Source organism: Clupea harengus, chromosome 5 (assembly GCF_900700415.2).
Source record: "Clupea harengus chromosome 5, Ch_v2.0.2, whole genome shotgun sequence".
Lineage (NCBI taxonomy): Eukaryota > Metazoa > Chordata > Actinopteri > Clupeiformes > Clupeidae > Clupea > Clupea harengus.
Window position 1 is genome coordinate 10,842,446 of NC_045156.1, and position 17,500 is coordinate 10,859,945.

Here is a 17,500-nt window from a genome sequence, read left to right on the forward strand (position 1 = left end):
CCGCTCCATCCCTCCCTGTCCTTCTGAAGTGATTGCGTTGATGGTGCACTTGTCCTTATCCACCCATAGAGGACAGAGAAAGACCCCATCCCAGTGTCTGTCAGCACGCAGCACAGACACACACACACACACACACACACACACACACACACACACACACACACACACACATCCACACACACACACACATCCACACACACACACACACACACACACACACACACACACACACACACTCACACACGCGCGCGCGCGCTCACACATGCTCACACACACGCAGCTGGAGCAGAAAAAGAGCCCATTGGTGACGCTCATCTCTGGAATGCATATCCCAGTGTCAGCACGCAGCACAGGCACACACAGAGCTCAGGCTCAGCCTCACGCACAGGCACAGGCACAGGCACAGGCACAGGCACAGGCACAGGCACAGGCACAGGCACAGGCACAGGCACAGGCACAGCTCACTTAACTTACAAACAGACATACGCACCGCTCACTTAACTTACACACACACTCACGCAATCTTACACACATAAAACACAGACACTCTCAGTAATTTACACACAGATACCCAGACACCCTTATGCACATGCAGTATAATCAGGTTTGCATTGAAGTTGCAAGTGTGTGTGTGTGTGTGTGTGTGTGTGTGTGTGTGTGTGTGTGTGTGTGTGTGTGTGTGTGTGTGTGTGTGTTTTGCCCTCTCAGCACTGCTTCTGACGCCAGCGAGAGCTGAGGCAGGGCTGTGTGCTGTGTGTGGAGGGCAGAGGAGTGTATGGAGTGTGTGCTGTGTGTGGAGCGCAGAGGAGTGTGTGGAGTGTGTGCTGTGTGTGTGGAGCGCAGAGGAGTGTGTGGAGTGTGTGCTGTGTGTGGAGCGCAGAGGAGTGTGTGGAGTGTGTGCTGTGTGTGGAGCGCAGAGGAGTGTGTGGAGTGTGTGCTGTGTGTGTGGAGCGCAGAGGAGTGTGTGCTGTGTGTGTGGAGCGCAGAGGAGTGTGTGGAGTGTGTGCTGTGTGTGTGGAGCGCAGAGGAGTGTGTGGAGTGTGTGCTGTGTGTGGAGCGCAGAGGAGTGTGTGGAGTGTGTGCTGTGCTGCGTGCAGAAATGCTGAATAATTGAAAGAAAAAGAGAGACGCGTCCCAAATACTGTGATGCTCATCTCTCCATTCCTGTCTCTTTTAACCTCTACATCCCCTTCTCTATCTCTCCCTTTTACCCTCTCTTTATTTTTCTCCATCTCTTCATCCCTATCTCTCTCTCCCTTTTCTGCATCCCTTTTCTCCTCTCGTCTTCCCTCTATCCCTGTCTACATCTGTCTCTTACTCCCCCACCCCTCTCTGTCTTTCTCTCTCTCTTTCTCTCTCTCTCTCTAACTCTTTCTATCTCTGTCTCACCCCCTCTCGTCTTACTTTCCCTTTTTCTCTCTCTTAATCTTTCTGTCTCTCTCTCCCCCTCTCTCTTACTCTCTCTCTGTTACGCTCTCTCACTTTCCCCCTCTCTCTCTCCCTCTCTCTTTCTCCTCTGTCTCTCCCCCTCTCCCTATCTCTCTTCCTCTCCCTCTTCCCTCTGTTCTCTTTCTCCCCCTGCCAGATGGCGGAGCAGCTGTTGATTTTGGCCTATGAGAACGGGATCAATCTGTTCGACACAGCAGAGGTCTATGCTGCAGGAAAGTAAGTGCCTGCCCCCCTCACCCTACACACACTGGCATATATGCACACATACACACACACACACATGAACACACACACACACTGACATACACACACTTGCTCTCTCCCTCACACTGACATACACACATCTGCTCTCTCACTCTCACACACACACACACACACTCACATATTTACCATAGCCATGCTGTTAGCATGAGTCCTCTGTCATAAGGTTGGCATAGCCGTGCCGTAGCATGAGTCCTCTGTCATAAGGTTGGCATAGTTGTGCCGTTAGCATAAGTCCTCTGTCATAAGGTTGGCATAGTCGTGGCGTAAGCATGAGTCCTCTGTCATAAGGTTAGCATAGCCGTGCCGTTAGCATGAATCCTCTGTCATAAGGTTGGCATAGCCGTGCCGTTAGCATGAATCCTCTGTCATAAGGTTGGCATATCAATGCCGTTATCATGTTATGGCAGACATGAAAAATATGCATAAGTATCGCAGCCGGTATCTGATGTCATGTCACCATCATCTGTTATGTTTAGGTCTCCATTGCAGCCCCACGATGGTAGTAGAATGTGTGAGAGCTGACACTAACTATCAATGTGTGACAGGATGTGCCATCTGCCATGACACGTTTATGATTAGGTTATGTTAGTCTTAGGGTGCAGGGCTCAAACACCAAGTTTAGATGGGTCGGTGTGTTTAGAACGATATTTACTAAGTAAACAAATAGAGCATTAAAAGCGCTGGTTTACATACCTACCCAGTGGAACTATGCTGGTGACCTTTGAACCCCATCTGAAGATATGAGAGTCTGTTTAGTTACAGTTGCCTCATGCTGTAGAAAATCCTTCAAAAAAAACCTTACAGCCTACATGCAGTGAAGTTTTTAAAGTCATCCTTCATTTTAGTTCTTTATTTATTTATTTATTTATTTATTTATTCATTCTTGACATGGACTTTTATAAGTATTACATTAATTAATCTCATACACTGTATGAAACTATTTAAACTTGAAAAATAGCAAATCGCCAAGCAGATGAAATCATGGCTCTGCTCCAGATTAGGGCCAGGTCTGATACTGACTGGAGAGTCCCCTCTGTCATTCTGACCTTTACGTGCAGCTGAAAGCATTAAGAGACCTGTGTTACGTGACCCTGACCTGGGGGAAGGTTCACATATACAAGGACGTCCCATTAAATGAGCTTGGAAGTCGGATCAAGGCCCTAGGTCAGGCCTTGTAAAAAAAATCAATCTCTCTGCTCAAATGTCAAGCTGTCTAAGGTACAGCGTCTGCGTTTTAATGGTGAGAAGCAGTGACCCTGAGGCCGGCTGCTCAGATTGCCTCTGCACATGTGGACAACCACATGGATTAAAAAAGGTCACGGGTCTGATTGCAAAAGCCCAGCTCTCTCTCTATATATAAGCAAATGTTTGTAGGGCAGTAATGGTTCAGCTGGTGCTGGTGGTTCGGTTCTGCTGGTTGGTTGATTCTAGTTCGTTGGTTCCTCTCGGTTGGGCTGAACCCTGACCTCTTGGGCGGTTAAGACCCCCATGGTCGTTATGGAACCGCTACTGTTCATATCTACCAGAGGGGATTTACGGGAGCCTCTGTTAACAGCGGGATGACGTGGAATAATCTGAAGGATTATTCGACTCTGCTGGTACGGCAGATGACCAAAAAGCGCAGATTACATGCCTCCAGGTTTTGTTAAATCCCACAACAATCCTACAATAAGGAAGTGCATTGTTCTCTCACAGGAGCAGTATGGTGTTGATATATCTCATGTTTCAAACAGGAAATGAAAACAAACAGACTGGAAATGAAAACTGGGGTAGGAAGCTTATCTTGTGTTATCTTGGTCAGACAGGAGAGGCAGGCGTCATGACACACTGGCTGATACCTTCCCCTCGGCCCTGATGGGATATCTTTATCTCGACCATCACACGCCTGTTACAAGACCTGTGTGTCACACGCAGGAACCAAACATGCACCTTCCTCTAAGACCCTCATGCCGCATCTACAGTATGTCAGGCATCCTTTATCTGAGCACTCACTTGCATGCAGAAATGCATGCTGGGATGTGGAGTCTCTTAAAATGAGCAGTTTTGTTGAGCAATCTTGCCAACCTTTCGAAACCTCTATGAGATAGTAGCTGGGGTTCCACCAAGTGTGTCTGTGGAGCAAACGTCTGAGTGAGTGAGTTTTCCCAGAATGCAAAGAACGGTAGTATTCCATCCCCTTTGGAATGGGAGTGTCAGAATAGTTCTTAGTCGACTGTTCCAGCTGACGGACAAGAGAAAAATAACTTCACTGATGTTCACTTTTTCATTGCTGGATTGAATAACAATGGGACCACTCTGAGTGTGTTTGTGTGTGTGTGTGTGTGTGTGTGTGTGTGTGTGTGTGTTTACCTATGCTAATGCAATATTTGTGGATGACAAGGGCAGGTGGCAGCTCCAGTGGTGTGCACAGGCACCAGTCTACTGTTGACTATACGAGAGAGGGTGTGTGTGTGTGTGTGTGTGTGTGTTTGTGTGTGTGAGGGTGTGTGGACGTGATAACTGCGTTTGTTCAGCCAGGCTTCTACACAACCTGGGCGTAATTCCAAATTCCAGATGGCGAGATTCGGATGCACACACACACACACACACACACACACACACACACACACACACACCGTTTCATTCAGGTCATAACAGTGCCTGTGTGTCCCCCACAGTTTACTACCAGTATGTCTTGTGTTCTGTCATCCAAGGGTCTCCTCCATTAGTGAAAGGGATGCATACATAGAACAGAAGACGAATACAGACGTATGTCTCCATTTTACCATTATGTTGGGCAGATAAAAGTAATTCAATTAAAAATATGCTAATATAATAAATCTTCTCCACCTACCGCTTGCACTAAGTTCCCCATGCATGATCAGTCTGGTGGTTACATCGATTTATAGCGTGTCTCTCACTTCTTCACCGGGCTTATACCGTAACCATGATTAGCAGGCTCGTTACCAAGGAAACCGCAAGCCACAAATGATTTCCAGATAGCCACCTTGGTTTCTTTACCGTTAAGGTAAAGAGGCAATATATAGGTTTTTACTGTTTTTTTTTTTTTTTTTAAAGGTATTTTCTTTTATGGAGGTAGTTTTTATAACTATATACTATATAAATATAACTATAAATGGGATATTTTCATATACGTCCATAGGAATATGATACACACACGTTGTTCACACTAACCTCTTAGATAGGCGTACACACACACACACACACACACACACACACACACACACACACACATATGCGTACACACATACACACCACAGGGTTTGTTTCTTGCCAGTAGTGGTCTTTAGTGGTAGGAGTTGTAGGTCAGGATTGCCTGGGATCAGTTTCACATCAGTGACCTGCAATCCCCCAGCCCACCCCTATGGAGCTCACTGGCCCAGAGCCAGTAGCTATGCTTACATTCCTGTACAGCTGTGCAGACATGCAGAGACAACTCACACACACACACACACACACACACACGCAGGCACACACATACACACACGCAGGCACACACACATGTGTGTGAATTCATGTACTTAACGGCCTCTCCATTAGCTGGCTTCCCTTTCAGCTGTTGATTATCTCACATACAGATGTTCACACTATACACTACACACACGCACACGCACACACACACACACAGAGAGACCTGCATCTGATTAATTGCATCTTCATGAGCTAAAAGCTCTTTTCACTGTTGATTGTTGATGCATACCCTTTGACTCCAGCCAGCCCACACAGAACACCAGGCTACATGCGCGGGCGCGCACACACACACACACACACACACATGTGCTTAAGTATATCCCTTTTCACCATTGATCTTCTCAAGTTAATGTCACTAGCTGCCAGCCCAGGGCATCTGATTCCCCATGTTTACAGCCCAGTCACCTGGGCTCCACTCTACTCTATACCATCCTACTCTATACTATCCTACTCTGTACTATCCTACTCTATACTACCCTACTCTATACTATCTGACTCTATACTACCCTACGTTGTACTGTCGTACTGTATGCAATCTATCCTCTGTTTCTACCATCTATTATACTGACATTAGCTGCAACCTTAATGCCTCTCTTCCTCCTCTGTGGGGCTCCAGTCGTTCCCCGCAGGGCATCTCTGCCAGACATTAGCCCAGCACCGGTGCCCTCTCCCCAGGCAAGGAGGCAGGGTAGGTCCCCCTCCTGCCCTGCCCTGCTGGAGCCTGTAGATACACAGGGTGGGGCGGGAACATCTGGCATTAGCTGCAGCGTTAAATATGCTCTTCCTCCTCCTCCTCCTCCTCCTTGGTTCAAAATGTCAGAGAGCAAGGAGAGAGCAAGGAGAGAGCAAGGAGAGAGCAAGGAGAGAGGGAGAGAGAGAGAGAGAGAGAGAGAGAGAGAGAGAGATCAAGGAAGTGTGAGCTGCGAAGGAGGCGAAGGAACATGTGGAGAGAGCATGAGAGGGGGGAGAGGAGGATGGATTTAAAAAGAGGATGGGAGGATGAACAGAGGTTCAGAAAGAGATACAGGGTGTGAAAGAGAGGGGATAAACACCCTGTTTGATGTCTGTGCATTCATGTGCACACCAGGTATCGATGTGTGTATCCATGTCTGAAAATCTGTGATGTGTAGGGGTGTGGGTGTGCTTCTGTATTTATGTACTGTATTGTGTGTGTGTGTGTGTGTGTGTGTGTGTGTGTGAGGAGAGGAGCTGTCCTAGACTGCGTGGCAAGCAGGCATAATCGCAGCCGCCCTAAGCCCAATTAGCACCTCTCACTGGCGCTAATGCCCATCAGCACATCATTCACACACGCACACACTGCCGCTAATGCCTACCTGAATGCTATTCACACACCATACTGACACCTACCAACCCCCGGCACACACCAACACACGCACACACGCACACACACACACCACACCACACCATAGCACAGGGAAGGAGGGTTGTATGAATGGGGAACACATGTGCACACATACACACATTAACATACATGCACACACATACACACTGTAACACACATGCACAAATGCATACAAACACATATGCGCGTACACACAGGCAGAATGCAGTTCACACACCACAATGACACCACCCTCAGGCACACACACACACACACATACACACACACACACACACACACAGGATGGGGGTGTGTGTCAGTGGAGAACGCATGTGCACACAAACACACTCTAACATACATGTGCAAACATGCACACAAACACATATGCACACAGAACACACATATAATATAATATGCATACATACACACAGACACACATGCAAAGATATTCACATACATATGAATCTAGCAGCATATACAGACTATGTGTTCATTTTCCCTCACATGTTCAAGTTTCAAGCCTGTCTCTGGATGTGTTAATGAAAAGCTCTTGGGACATAATCATCTGCTTAGTCACTGCCGCTGATGTCATGTCCAATCAGATTGGCAGTTTAGTTAGAGGCTCTGATGTCATGCCTCATCATGATGTCATGGCTGAGCTGAGCTGATTGTTATCTTTTCATCTCTCCTCTCTATACCTCCATCTCTTTCTCTCTATACCTCCATCTCTTTCTCTCTATCTCTCTATCTCTACCTGTCATCTTCTGTCTCCTTTCTGCTGTCTCTCCTAGGGCGGAGGTTGTACTTGGTAACATCATAAAGAAGAAAGGATGGAGGTAACTGTATGTGTGTGTGCGTGTGCGTGTGCGTGTGTGTGTGTGTGCATTTGTGCACGATTGAGCCTATTTTCATTCCTGTCCATCATCACCCTGATCTGGCAACTATTTGCCGGTCTTAAGGAGCAGAATGAGTGTGTGTGTGTGAGAGAGTTTGAATGTGTCCGTGTGTGTCTGTGTGTACTTATGTGTGTATGTTTCTGCGTGTGTGTGTGTGTGTGTGTCTGTGTGTGTGCCAGTGTGTGTCTGTGTGTGTGTGCCAGTGTGTGTGTGTGTGCCAGCTGAATGAAAGATTCATGGTGGTGAACACTGCCTCAGCTGTGCCCCCCTGGCGCTGCCCGGCCTGCTGCCTCTAAATAATGCATCACACACGTCTGTAGCCCGTCTGTAGACCCAAACCCACTCAACCCCTCAGAACCGTGTGTGTGTGTGTGTGTGTGTGTTTTGGTAGGTGACTGCAGGTGTGTGTGTGCAGTGAGGTGGCAATTCTGTGTTCGTGTGTGTGTGTTTATGTGTTTGTGTATATGGGTAAGTGACTGCAGGGGTGTGTGTGTGTGGTGCATAGATTGCTGTGTTTGCGTGTGGGTTTGAGTGCCAGTATGGGGGACAGCTAGGGTAAGTGTGAGTGTGTGTGAGTGCATGTGTGTTTGGTTGTGTGTTTGTGAGGTTTTGTTACTGTGAGTGAGTGAGTGAGTGAGTGAGTGAGTGAGTGAGTGAGTGAGTGAGTGAGTGAGTGAGTGAGTGAGTGAGTGAGTGAGTGAGTGAGTGAGTGAGTGAGTGAGTGAGTGAGTGTGTGTGTGTGCTGAGGGGGATTCACCTACAGGGCCTTTTGCTTAGTCATGTTTTCAGTCATGGCTCATCAGTATCACAGCATGCTACCCTCATCCCCAAATGATTAGAGTCCATTTCACTTCCTTTCTGAGTGTGTGTGTGTGTGTGTGTGTGTGTGTGTGTGTGTGTGTGTGTGAGAGAGACAGAGAGAGAACGTGTGTATGAGAATGTGTGTGCATGTGTTGTAAATGTACTGAAAAGTTAGCTGTTTAGGAATGGAAAGGATGCTGTTTAACCTGTGCTGTGTTCTTTTGATGCTGTTTAACCTGTGCTGTGTTCTTTTGATGCTGTTTAACCTGTGCTGTGTTCTTTTAATGCTGTTTAACCTGTGCTGTGTTCTTTTGATGCTGTTTAACCTGTGCTTTGTTCTTTTGCAGGCGATCCAGTTTAGTGATCACAACTAAAATATTCTGGGGTGGAAAGTATGTGTTTATTTTTCTTGTGAAGATGTTTCGTGTCTCTGTGTGTGAGTGTGTGTGTGTGTGTGTGTGTGTGTGCATGTAAAGTTTGCCAACACCGGGGCTCATGTTCCGTCATTGAGGGTGTACTGTACCGTATGTATTATGCATGGACGCAAACAACTTGCCATGGCAGACCAGAACATAATCTCTTATTGACGAACATGGCTCCTCGGGTTACCGATCATACCAGCCGCTCTGCAGGAAAACAACCAGGAATGTTTCTGTTGTAGTGTTGCTTCAGCAGATTGTTAGATGGGTTACCCATGTGCTGTGTGTGTGTGAGTGGGTGGGTGTGTGTGTGTGTGTGTGTGTGTGTGTGTGTGCGTGTGCGCTTATGCGTGTGTTTTTGTATGTGAGACTGTGTGTCTACGCGCATGTGTGTGTAACTGTGCACGTGGGTGAGTGGGTGGGTGGGAGTGTAACTGGTTTAACTTCATGAATATGTGTTGGTGTGTCTGTATGTGTGTGAGTGTGTGTCTGTATGTGTGTGAGTGGGTAAGTGTGTACCCTCTTGAAGCTGGAGGCCATGCTAAAATTATGCATGCATGTCTGTCTGTGTGTGTGTGTGGGTGTGTGTGTGTGTGTGTGTGTGTGTGTGTGTGTGTGTGTATGCTTACAAGTGTCTAGAAGATTCAAATCCATAAGGCTGGTTTGGCATGTCAGAATAGTGCACATGTACACTCCTTTATCCTGCCAGCATGTCCAATGTAAACTGAAAAGATTGTGAAATGGTAAAACAATTTGTAATGCATAGTTTAACTCATAGTTTAGGAACACATCTTTCATAACCTTGAATGTCTTCTACAGCCTTGAGAAATACAGTGGCATTGATAATCCTTACCAGAAGACTAGAAAGGCAAGAGGAAAGAGTAATAAGCCTCTAACCCTGACATATTTTTATAATTAAACGCTTGATGTTAGACCGTGAAGGACCTAAAAAATAAATGATTAAAGGGGGGGAAAAAAACATGTTTTCCTACTTTTGGAATTGTGCGTCATTCCTGGTCTGCTTGTCTCGTCCTCCAGGGCAGAAACTGAAAGAGGCTTATCCAGAAAACACATAATAGAAGGTACGTGTGTACACCCCCCCCCCCCCCCCCAACACACACACACACACACACACACACACACACACATACACACACACATACACTGACATACATACACTAACACCACCCCCATACCCCTCTATAGTCGGCCCACATTAGAGGCAGAGATGGCCCCCTGCTGGGCTATATAATGTGATAAACACGTATTGCATGCCGAACGCAAGCCACGCTAATTAGATGTCCAGGATCCCTGGAGAGGGAATGAGGGATGGGGAGAGGGAGGGAGGGAGGGAGGGAGGGAGAGAGAGAGAGGGAGGGAGAGAGAGAGGGAGAGGGAGGGAGAGAGAGAGAGAGGGAGGGAGAGAGAGAGAGAGGGAGAGAGAGAGAGAGAGAGACAGGAACACAGAGAGAAGGTCCTTCATGGGGAAAGAGGAGCCCTGGGGGGTTCGTGTTTCCGCTGATCCGGCACTTAAAGACAATATGGCCCCAGCAGCACCCGATTGTCCCACATTCACTTCTCTGATCAGATAGAGAATGCATTCTCCACATATCTCTGAATCTGTGGTGTGGGTCCTGAAAGCGTGGCTGTGCAACCACCGTGGTCACAAAGAAAGTGTTCATAATTATAGTCTCTCTGTCATTAAGGCGAAACACAGTGGTAATTGCTCAATGACGTTATCAGGAAATACTGCTAGAGGTGAGAATGTTAATGCCAAATAGCAGCACATCTGTAATACATCTGGCCTCGGTCCAGTCCCGATCCACACTAGATCATGGTTCCGATCCACACACGCCGTCTGCGTGGTGGGATTAGTGCTGTGGAGTTGGTGAGCAGACGCTGGTGTTGAAGAGTTCGAAGAGGAAGAGAGTTTAGAGTAATTCAGCAGTATCACACGAGAAGGACTTACGTTACACTGAATAAAAATCGGCTTGGTCATAGGCCTTAGACCAGTTGTGGAGGGCCTATCGTCCTTTGTTATTCAATTCAATTTAATTCAATTTTATTTATATAGCGCCAAAAACAATGAACAATGATTTATAAAACCTTACATGGGTCTGTGGTAACCTTGTCTCTCATCTCTCCATCTCTGTCCCTGTGTCAGTATGCTGATGTATGCCTGTGTGTTTTTGAGTGGGAAGAGATTGTTGCTTCACCTTATTGGTATTGTGTTTAATGTGTGTCGTAGGTTTAAAAGCCTCGTTGGAGAGATTGCAGTTGGAATATGTGGATGTGGTGTTTGCAAATAGGCCAGACCCCAACACACCTATGGAAGGTAAGAGTGTGTCTGTCTCTCCCATCCCATCCCATCCCCTGTCTCTGTCTCTGTCTCTGTCTCTCTCTCTCTCTGTCTCTGTCTCTCTATCTCTCTCTCTCTCTCTCTCTCTGTACCCACTGCTCTGTCGTTTTTCGTGTGGACAGCGGGATGCCCTGCTTGTGTTTACCCTTTTTTCTCTGTTGTTATATATGTCTCCCACTGATGACCTTTACGAGTTGACGCTTCTCACGGACCCACTGGCCCGCAGTTCTGTGACCATCTGCGCCGTCTCCTCCTCTAAAGCCCTGGGAGCACACACACATTCACACACACACATTCACACACACACACACATACACACACACACACACACACACACACATTTACACACACACACACACACACACACAAACACACACACACACACACACACACACACATTCACACACACACGCACGTGCATACAGTCTCACACACACACACATACTCACACTACCACACATACATAGCTTGCACACAGATTCTCTCTCACACACACACACATGATTACACAAATATACTCTCCCTCATGCACACCTCTCTCTCTCTCTCTCCCTCCCTCCCTCTCCTTCTCTCTCTTACACACACATAGACTCTCACACATTCACACACACACGCACGTGCATACAGTCTCACACACACACACATACTCACACTACCACACATACATAGCTTGCACACAGATTCTCTCTCACACACACACACATGATTACACAAATATACTCTCCCTCATGCACACCTCTCTCTCTCTCTCTCTCTCTCTCTCTCTCCCTCCCTCTCCTTCTCTCTCTTACACACACATAGACTCTCACACACACACACACTCTCTCTCTCTTACAGACACATAGAATCTCTCACACACACAGACCCTCTCTCTCTCACACACACACACACACACACACACACACACACACACACACACACACACACACACACACACAGTCACACACTATCTCTCACACACACACTTACACCCAGATAGACACTTTCAAACACACACTCTCTCTCTCTCACAAACTCACTCATACCTACACACACACACACACACACACAAAGGGGAGAATGCTACCCTCACATCCATCTGACAGGCCGTTTTAATTTATCTCTCCATCTCTCTCCCTCCCTTTATTGCGCTCCCTCTCTTTGCCCCATCTCTTCTGCGGTTCCTCTTTCACATGCCAGCGTATCGCTTTCTGTGGATTTTCTCCTTGAGCACATTTCTTCTGAGCGTAGTCTTTTTATTTCATGTTTTTTTTCTCCCTCTGTGGTTGTCTACCCATCTGGTTCTCTCACGCCATCTCTTTTTCTCTCCACTCATACGCCAATGCTGGACCAGCCGCCAGTGAGGGTCTGCATCCATGACACCATTCTCTGATTCTCTGAGATGATAACAGTGCTTTTAATGAAGAAGATAAACCAGACGTGCCGTTAGGAAAAAGCGAGCCCTGTGGACGGATATAGCTATTGACTTATTTATTATATCCTGTTAAATGGTGAGAGAAAAGGGAAGTATTAATTTCCCCCATATATACTCTAAGTCAGGGGTACTCAATAGGCGGACCGCGGTCCGGATCCGGACCCAGACGCAATCAAATTTGGACCGAAGCCTAAATCAAAATTCTAATTTAATCATGATCAAGCGAGGTTTCATTGGTGCGTGATTTTGCGCTATATATTTTTTTCCTACTCGATGTGGTTTCTATCTTCCGTGTCCAATCCAGAGGTCCAATCAGGAGCTGTAATATAACAACATCACTATGACAACTCACTCACTTACTCAATGTTGGCCGCGAGCTCTGTGGGTCACGCAGGTTGTGTGTGTCAATGGCAACAATGCCGGCAGATAGATATGTGAACGGTATTTTTTTCTCAGCGAACGAAAATCATGGCGTGCTTTAAACCCGACAAAAAGAGAAAAGTTGATTCCAAAAATCGCGAATTTAAGACGGAGTGGACTGACAAGTATGCATTTGTGCTGCCTGTGGGGAGCACAAAACCGATGTGTTTAATCTGTAACGAGACGGTTGCCCTTGTCAAAAGTGGTAACGTGAAACGTCACTATGAAACAAAGCATGCACACTTCGAACAAAAATACCCGCAGAACTCTGAGGTAAGGGGCAGAAAAATAAACCATCTGCAATCATACCAAGCAACATGCAGTGTAATAGTTAGATCAGCCACACAACAAGAGCGTGCATACCTCAACATATATCAGAATCAGAATCAGAATCATGTTTATTGGCCAAGTACATTTTCATATACAAGGAATTTTTTCTGGGTTTAGTTGCTCTCAATGTACTTAAACTGAAAATATGCAGTATAACACAACAGTTTAGGATAGAGATACTGTTGTGAGTCTGCCTTTTCAACCATGAATATGGTGAAAAACAAATACAGGAACACACCCAATGAACACTTACATCAGTGCCTCCGCCTGGCCGTCACACCTTTTATGCCCAAGTTTAAACCACAAAAAAGTGTCACCTTTCACACAAATAAGGCCAGACCACATAACCGTTTGTGCATACGGTAGTTTGAATGTTTTTGTTGGAGTTATGATTTTGGATTTTGACCGTCACTGTTCCGGACCCTGGACTGAATGGAAATTTGGCGAGTGGACCTTTTGGGTTTCTAATTGAGTACCCCTGCTCTAAGTCATGTATGAGTATATTAGACTCGGATAGGACTCCTGTATGACTGAGAGTATATTAGACTCGGATAGGACTCCTGTAGCTATCGTGTAGGACTCTTATAGTACTCGTTTTAGACTTATGAGTCACACAGGACTGATATAGGACTCAGCCAGGACTGAGACTGGTCTGTTCATGCCCACTCTCCTGCAGGAGCACCTGATGGCCCCTGCCGTAATGAGCCTCTGGTGTGTCCCCGTCTGACTAATGAGGAGATATTTGGGCTGGAGTTTGGAGGCGATTAAGGTCTGACGGCTGATTAAGGTTGAAATTGATGGAGATGGTCTTCCTGTCTCTCGTTGCCTCTCCTCTCGTGTCCTGACTTCTCGTCTCGCCGTGTCTCGCTTGCGTCTCATTATGGTGTCTGGACTGGGCAGAATTGGCACACTCCTTGAAGGTTTATAGATATGTTGGCACTTTGTTGACAAAGTGTTGTTAGTGTTATGATTATTTTGAGGTTATGGGCAAAAGGTGACAGTAGAGCAGTTGCTGGTGCTAGTTTGTAGATGTTTGATAGTGTAAGGATTTACTTACTGAAGGAAAGTAAATACAGGTTTCCTTATTGTTTTACGGTGCCTAAAACGGGTTACTTAAATGAAGAGTTACCTATTCAATCTTTCATCAGTTAGGTTGACTAGAGGTCTCGTTGGTTTTGCCTGTGAGATGCTGTTATGCATAATAATATAAATACCTGTTCTCTTGCATCAGGTCTCTTGCATCCTCTCTCTCTCTCTCTATCTCTCTCTCTCTGTCTCTCTGTCTCTTTCTATCTCTATCTCTCTCTCTCTGTCTCTCTATCTCTCTCTCTGTCTCTCTGTCTCTTTCTATCTCTATCTCTCTCTCTCTGTCTCTCTATCTCTCTCTCTGTCTCTTTCTATCTCTCTCTGTCTCTCTCTCTCTCTCTCTCCCTCCCCCTCTCTGCTCTGTTTGTTTTGTTGATGTCTGACCCAATGATGCTCATTTAACGTGTCTGTGAGTGATTCCCTGAGTCACAACAGGAAATGACTGTGTTCTCCTCCAGCGCTTATTTACACACACACACACACACACACACACACACACACACACACACACACACACACACACAGACACACAGACACACAGACACACACACACAGAGACTGACAGCTCGCTAGAAAGCCTGGAGACGTGGGGGATTTGAGGAGCGACAAACCTTAAAGCATGGGCTGTGTGTTCTAAATTGATGTCATGCTTGTAGTTTGTTTCATCTGTCCTGCAGTCAAATTACTTCTGTGCCTCATTCTCTGCTCTTATTGGCTAGGAGGTGTTTGCCAGTTGTTGTGTTCCTGCTAACTGGGACTTCTAAATAGGGTTCTGCATAGAATCTTTAAGGGTTCTGCTGTGGCGACCTGCCAAAGAACCGTTTTATGAGCCTACTTTGCAACCTGGGTTTCTAAAAATGAGCCTTTCTCTGTCAACTCTGGGTGGCTCTCTCTAATGGTGTGTGTGTGTGTGGGTGTGATTACAGAAACGGTGCGAGCAATGACCTATGTGATCAATCAGGGGATGGCGATGTACTGGGGAACCTCACGCTGGAGTCCTATGGAGATTATGGTGAGTGATGATTCTCTCCACCCCTCTATCTCTCTGTCTCTCTTTCTCTCTCTTTCTGTTTCTCTTTTACTCTCACCATTCTTTCAGTATCTCTTTATCCCCTTTCCCCCTCTTGTCCTCTCTCTCAGTCCCTCACTCTTTCACTTGCTTTCTCTCTCTCTCATTCTGGCTCACATTGTATCTGCTGTAGTTGTATACCCTCTCTTTCTCACTCGTTCTCTATTTTCTCTCTTTTAGCATCTGTTCCTTCCCTGGTGTCGACTCATCCTCTCTTTCTGACCTCTTTTCTGCCCCTCTTTCTATCTCTCTTTGCACTTCTTTAGCAGCCTCAGTCATTCCTCTCTCTCTCTCTCTCTCTCTCTCTCTCTGTCTCCTTTCCTTGCCTCTATCTCCTTCCGTCTGTCCCCCTCTCCCAATTCCTCTGTCCTTCTTTATCTCTCCATCCCTTCCTCTACCCTTCTCTATGTCTCTCCCCCTCCTTCTCTCTTCCTTCATGTGTGTGTCTGTGTGTTTCTCTGGCCTAGACTCGTAGAGCGCCTCTAGCTCAGTTGTGGACGAGCCCTTCAGAGCCCTTCACTTTATCTCCTTCCAGCCTCACTCCTGCTGCTTAATCACCCTTAAATCAAATGACTGCGCTAATGGGACCAATTAAAACAGCCCCTTCTGTGTTCTGAGGTGGGCCGGATTGAGAAAATTAAACCCTGAAAACTCTCTCTCAAACAATGTGAGGTGGAGGGGGGGGTGGGTTGTGCAGAAACCATGCAAAGTTGCCCAAGGTCAAAAAGTTTGCAAAGTTTGGTGGAAGAGTATTTATGTGTTGTTGAGTGTCTGTTTTGTTTTGAATTAAAAAATTATTTTTTTTCATTTTGTGTTTTGTAATTTTTTTTGCCCCAGAAGCGCATCTCTGATCCCATTTTGAGTGTTAAGTAGGTTATTACGAGCCACCAGCTCAGCAGGCCTGCCCCCTGCAGCTGTGTGCTAACCCCAGACACTTACACTGAGTGCTGACTCCCCATGCTGCTGTTGCTGTTCCTCCTCCCCGCCAACAGGAGGCGTACTCGGTGGCGCGGCAGTTTAACCAGATCCCACCCATCTGCGAGCAGGCCGAGTACCACATGTTCCAGAGGGAGAAGGTGGAGGTGCAGCTGCCCGAGCTCTTTCACAAAATAGGTGAGGAACGTGAGCTAGCAAGCTAACCTGCGTAGCTGTCTGGAGTTGGGCCTGTGTGTGTGTGTGTGTGTGTGTGTGTGTGTGTGTGTGTGTGTGTGAGTGTGTGTGTGTGTGTGTGTGTGTGTGTGTGTGTTCACTTATGCGTGATATCTCTCAAGGAGAAGTCCCATTAGAAGCTGTGAGATCTTCTACCCCTGCCTGATAAGTCCTTTCGGCAGTGACATCTCTAAGCACCATCAGTGTTGAGCCCTTCAATTAGGTTTCATTAGGGCTGCAGTTCATACTGTGGGAGGCACACACAGAGCTCTTTAGAAGCAGCTGTGCTTTGATGGATATTTGACGTGGGTTTGACACATCCTGTTCCTGACTTGTTTCCATGGTGTAGAGCTTTAGCACGCTCAGTAACCCGAGTAAGCAATGATTGGGAATTTGTTTTAAAGCAGTACCTCTCTGCCTCCCTGTTGCCCTTGTTTCATGTGTGTGTGTGCGTGTGCGTGTGCGTGTGCGTGTGCGTGTGCGTGTGCGTGTGCGTATCTGTGTCTGTGTCTGTGTCTCTGTGTGTGCGTGTGTGTGTCTGTCTGTCTGTCTCTGTGTGTGTGTGCGTGTCTGTCTGTGTCTGTGTCTGTGTGTGTGTGTGTGTGTGTGTGTGTGTGTGTGTGTGTGTGTGTGTGTGTGTGTGTGTGTGTGTGTGTGTTTAGGTGTGGGGGCGATGACCTGGTCCCCTCTGGCGTGTGGGATCATCTCAGGGAAATACGACAGCGGGGTGCCCCCCTACTCCCGCGCCTCTCTCAAGGTACCCCCACATCCTGCATGCGTCGCTGTGGCAACCCACATGCGGTTTACCGTCCGGTACCTCTCCTTTTGGGTGTCTCCTCTCTCTTTCACTTTTTCATTCTCTCTCTTCCTCCCCTCTCCTCTCTGTTCCTCCCTCTCTCTGTCTTTCATCCTTCTTTCTCTCTTTGCCTCTCTCTCTCTCTCTCTCTCTCTCTCTCTCTCTGTCTCTGTCTCTCTGTTTCTCTTCCCTTTCTGATTTCTTTGCATGCGTTCTCTCTTTCTTCCCTGACTCA

The 17,500-nt window shown here is 46.8% G+C and overlaps 1 protein-coding gene across 5 annotated transcripts in view; it reads left to right on the plus strand.

Annotated features, from left to right (window-relative positions):
- The window catches only part of kcnab2a (potassium voltage-gated channel subfamily A regulatory beta subunit 2a), a 138,741-nt gene that overhangs the window by 111,895 nt on the left and 9,346 nt on the right, over nt 1-17,500 (plus strand). For all 5 annotated transcript variants that reach the window (XM_031567686.2, XM_031567688.2, XM_031567687.2 and 2 more), the window contains 8 exons: nt 1,586-1,665; nt 7,318-7,362; nt 8,571-8,615; nt 9,681-9,724; nt 10,891-10,977; nt 15,178-15,263; nt 16,313-16,433; nt 17,132-17,226. In XM_031567686.2, coding sequence (XP_031423546.1) covers nt 1,586-1,665; nt 7,318-7,362; nt 8,571-8,615; nt 9,681-9,724; nt 10,891-10,977; nt 15,178-15,263; nt 16,313-16,433; nt 17,132-17,226 — 603 coding nt within the window. The remainder of the gene's footprint in view (nt 1-1,585; nt 1,666-7,317; nt 7,363-8,570; nt 8,616-9,680; nt 9,725-10,890; nt 10,978-15,177; nt 15,264-16,312; nt 16,434-17,131; nt 17,227-17,500) is intronic.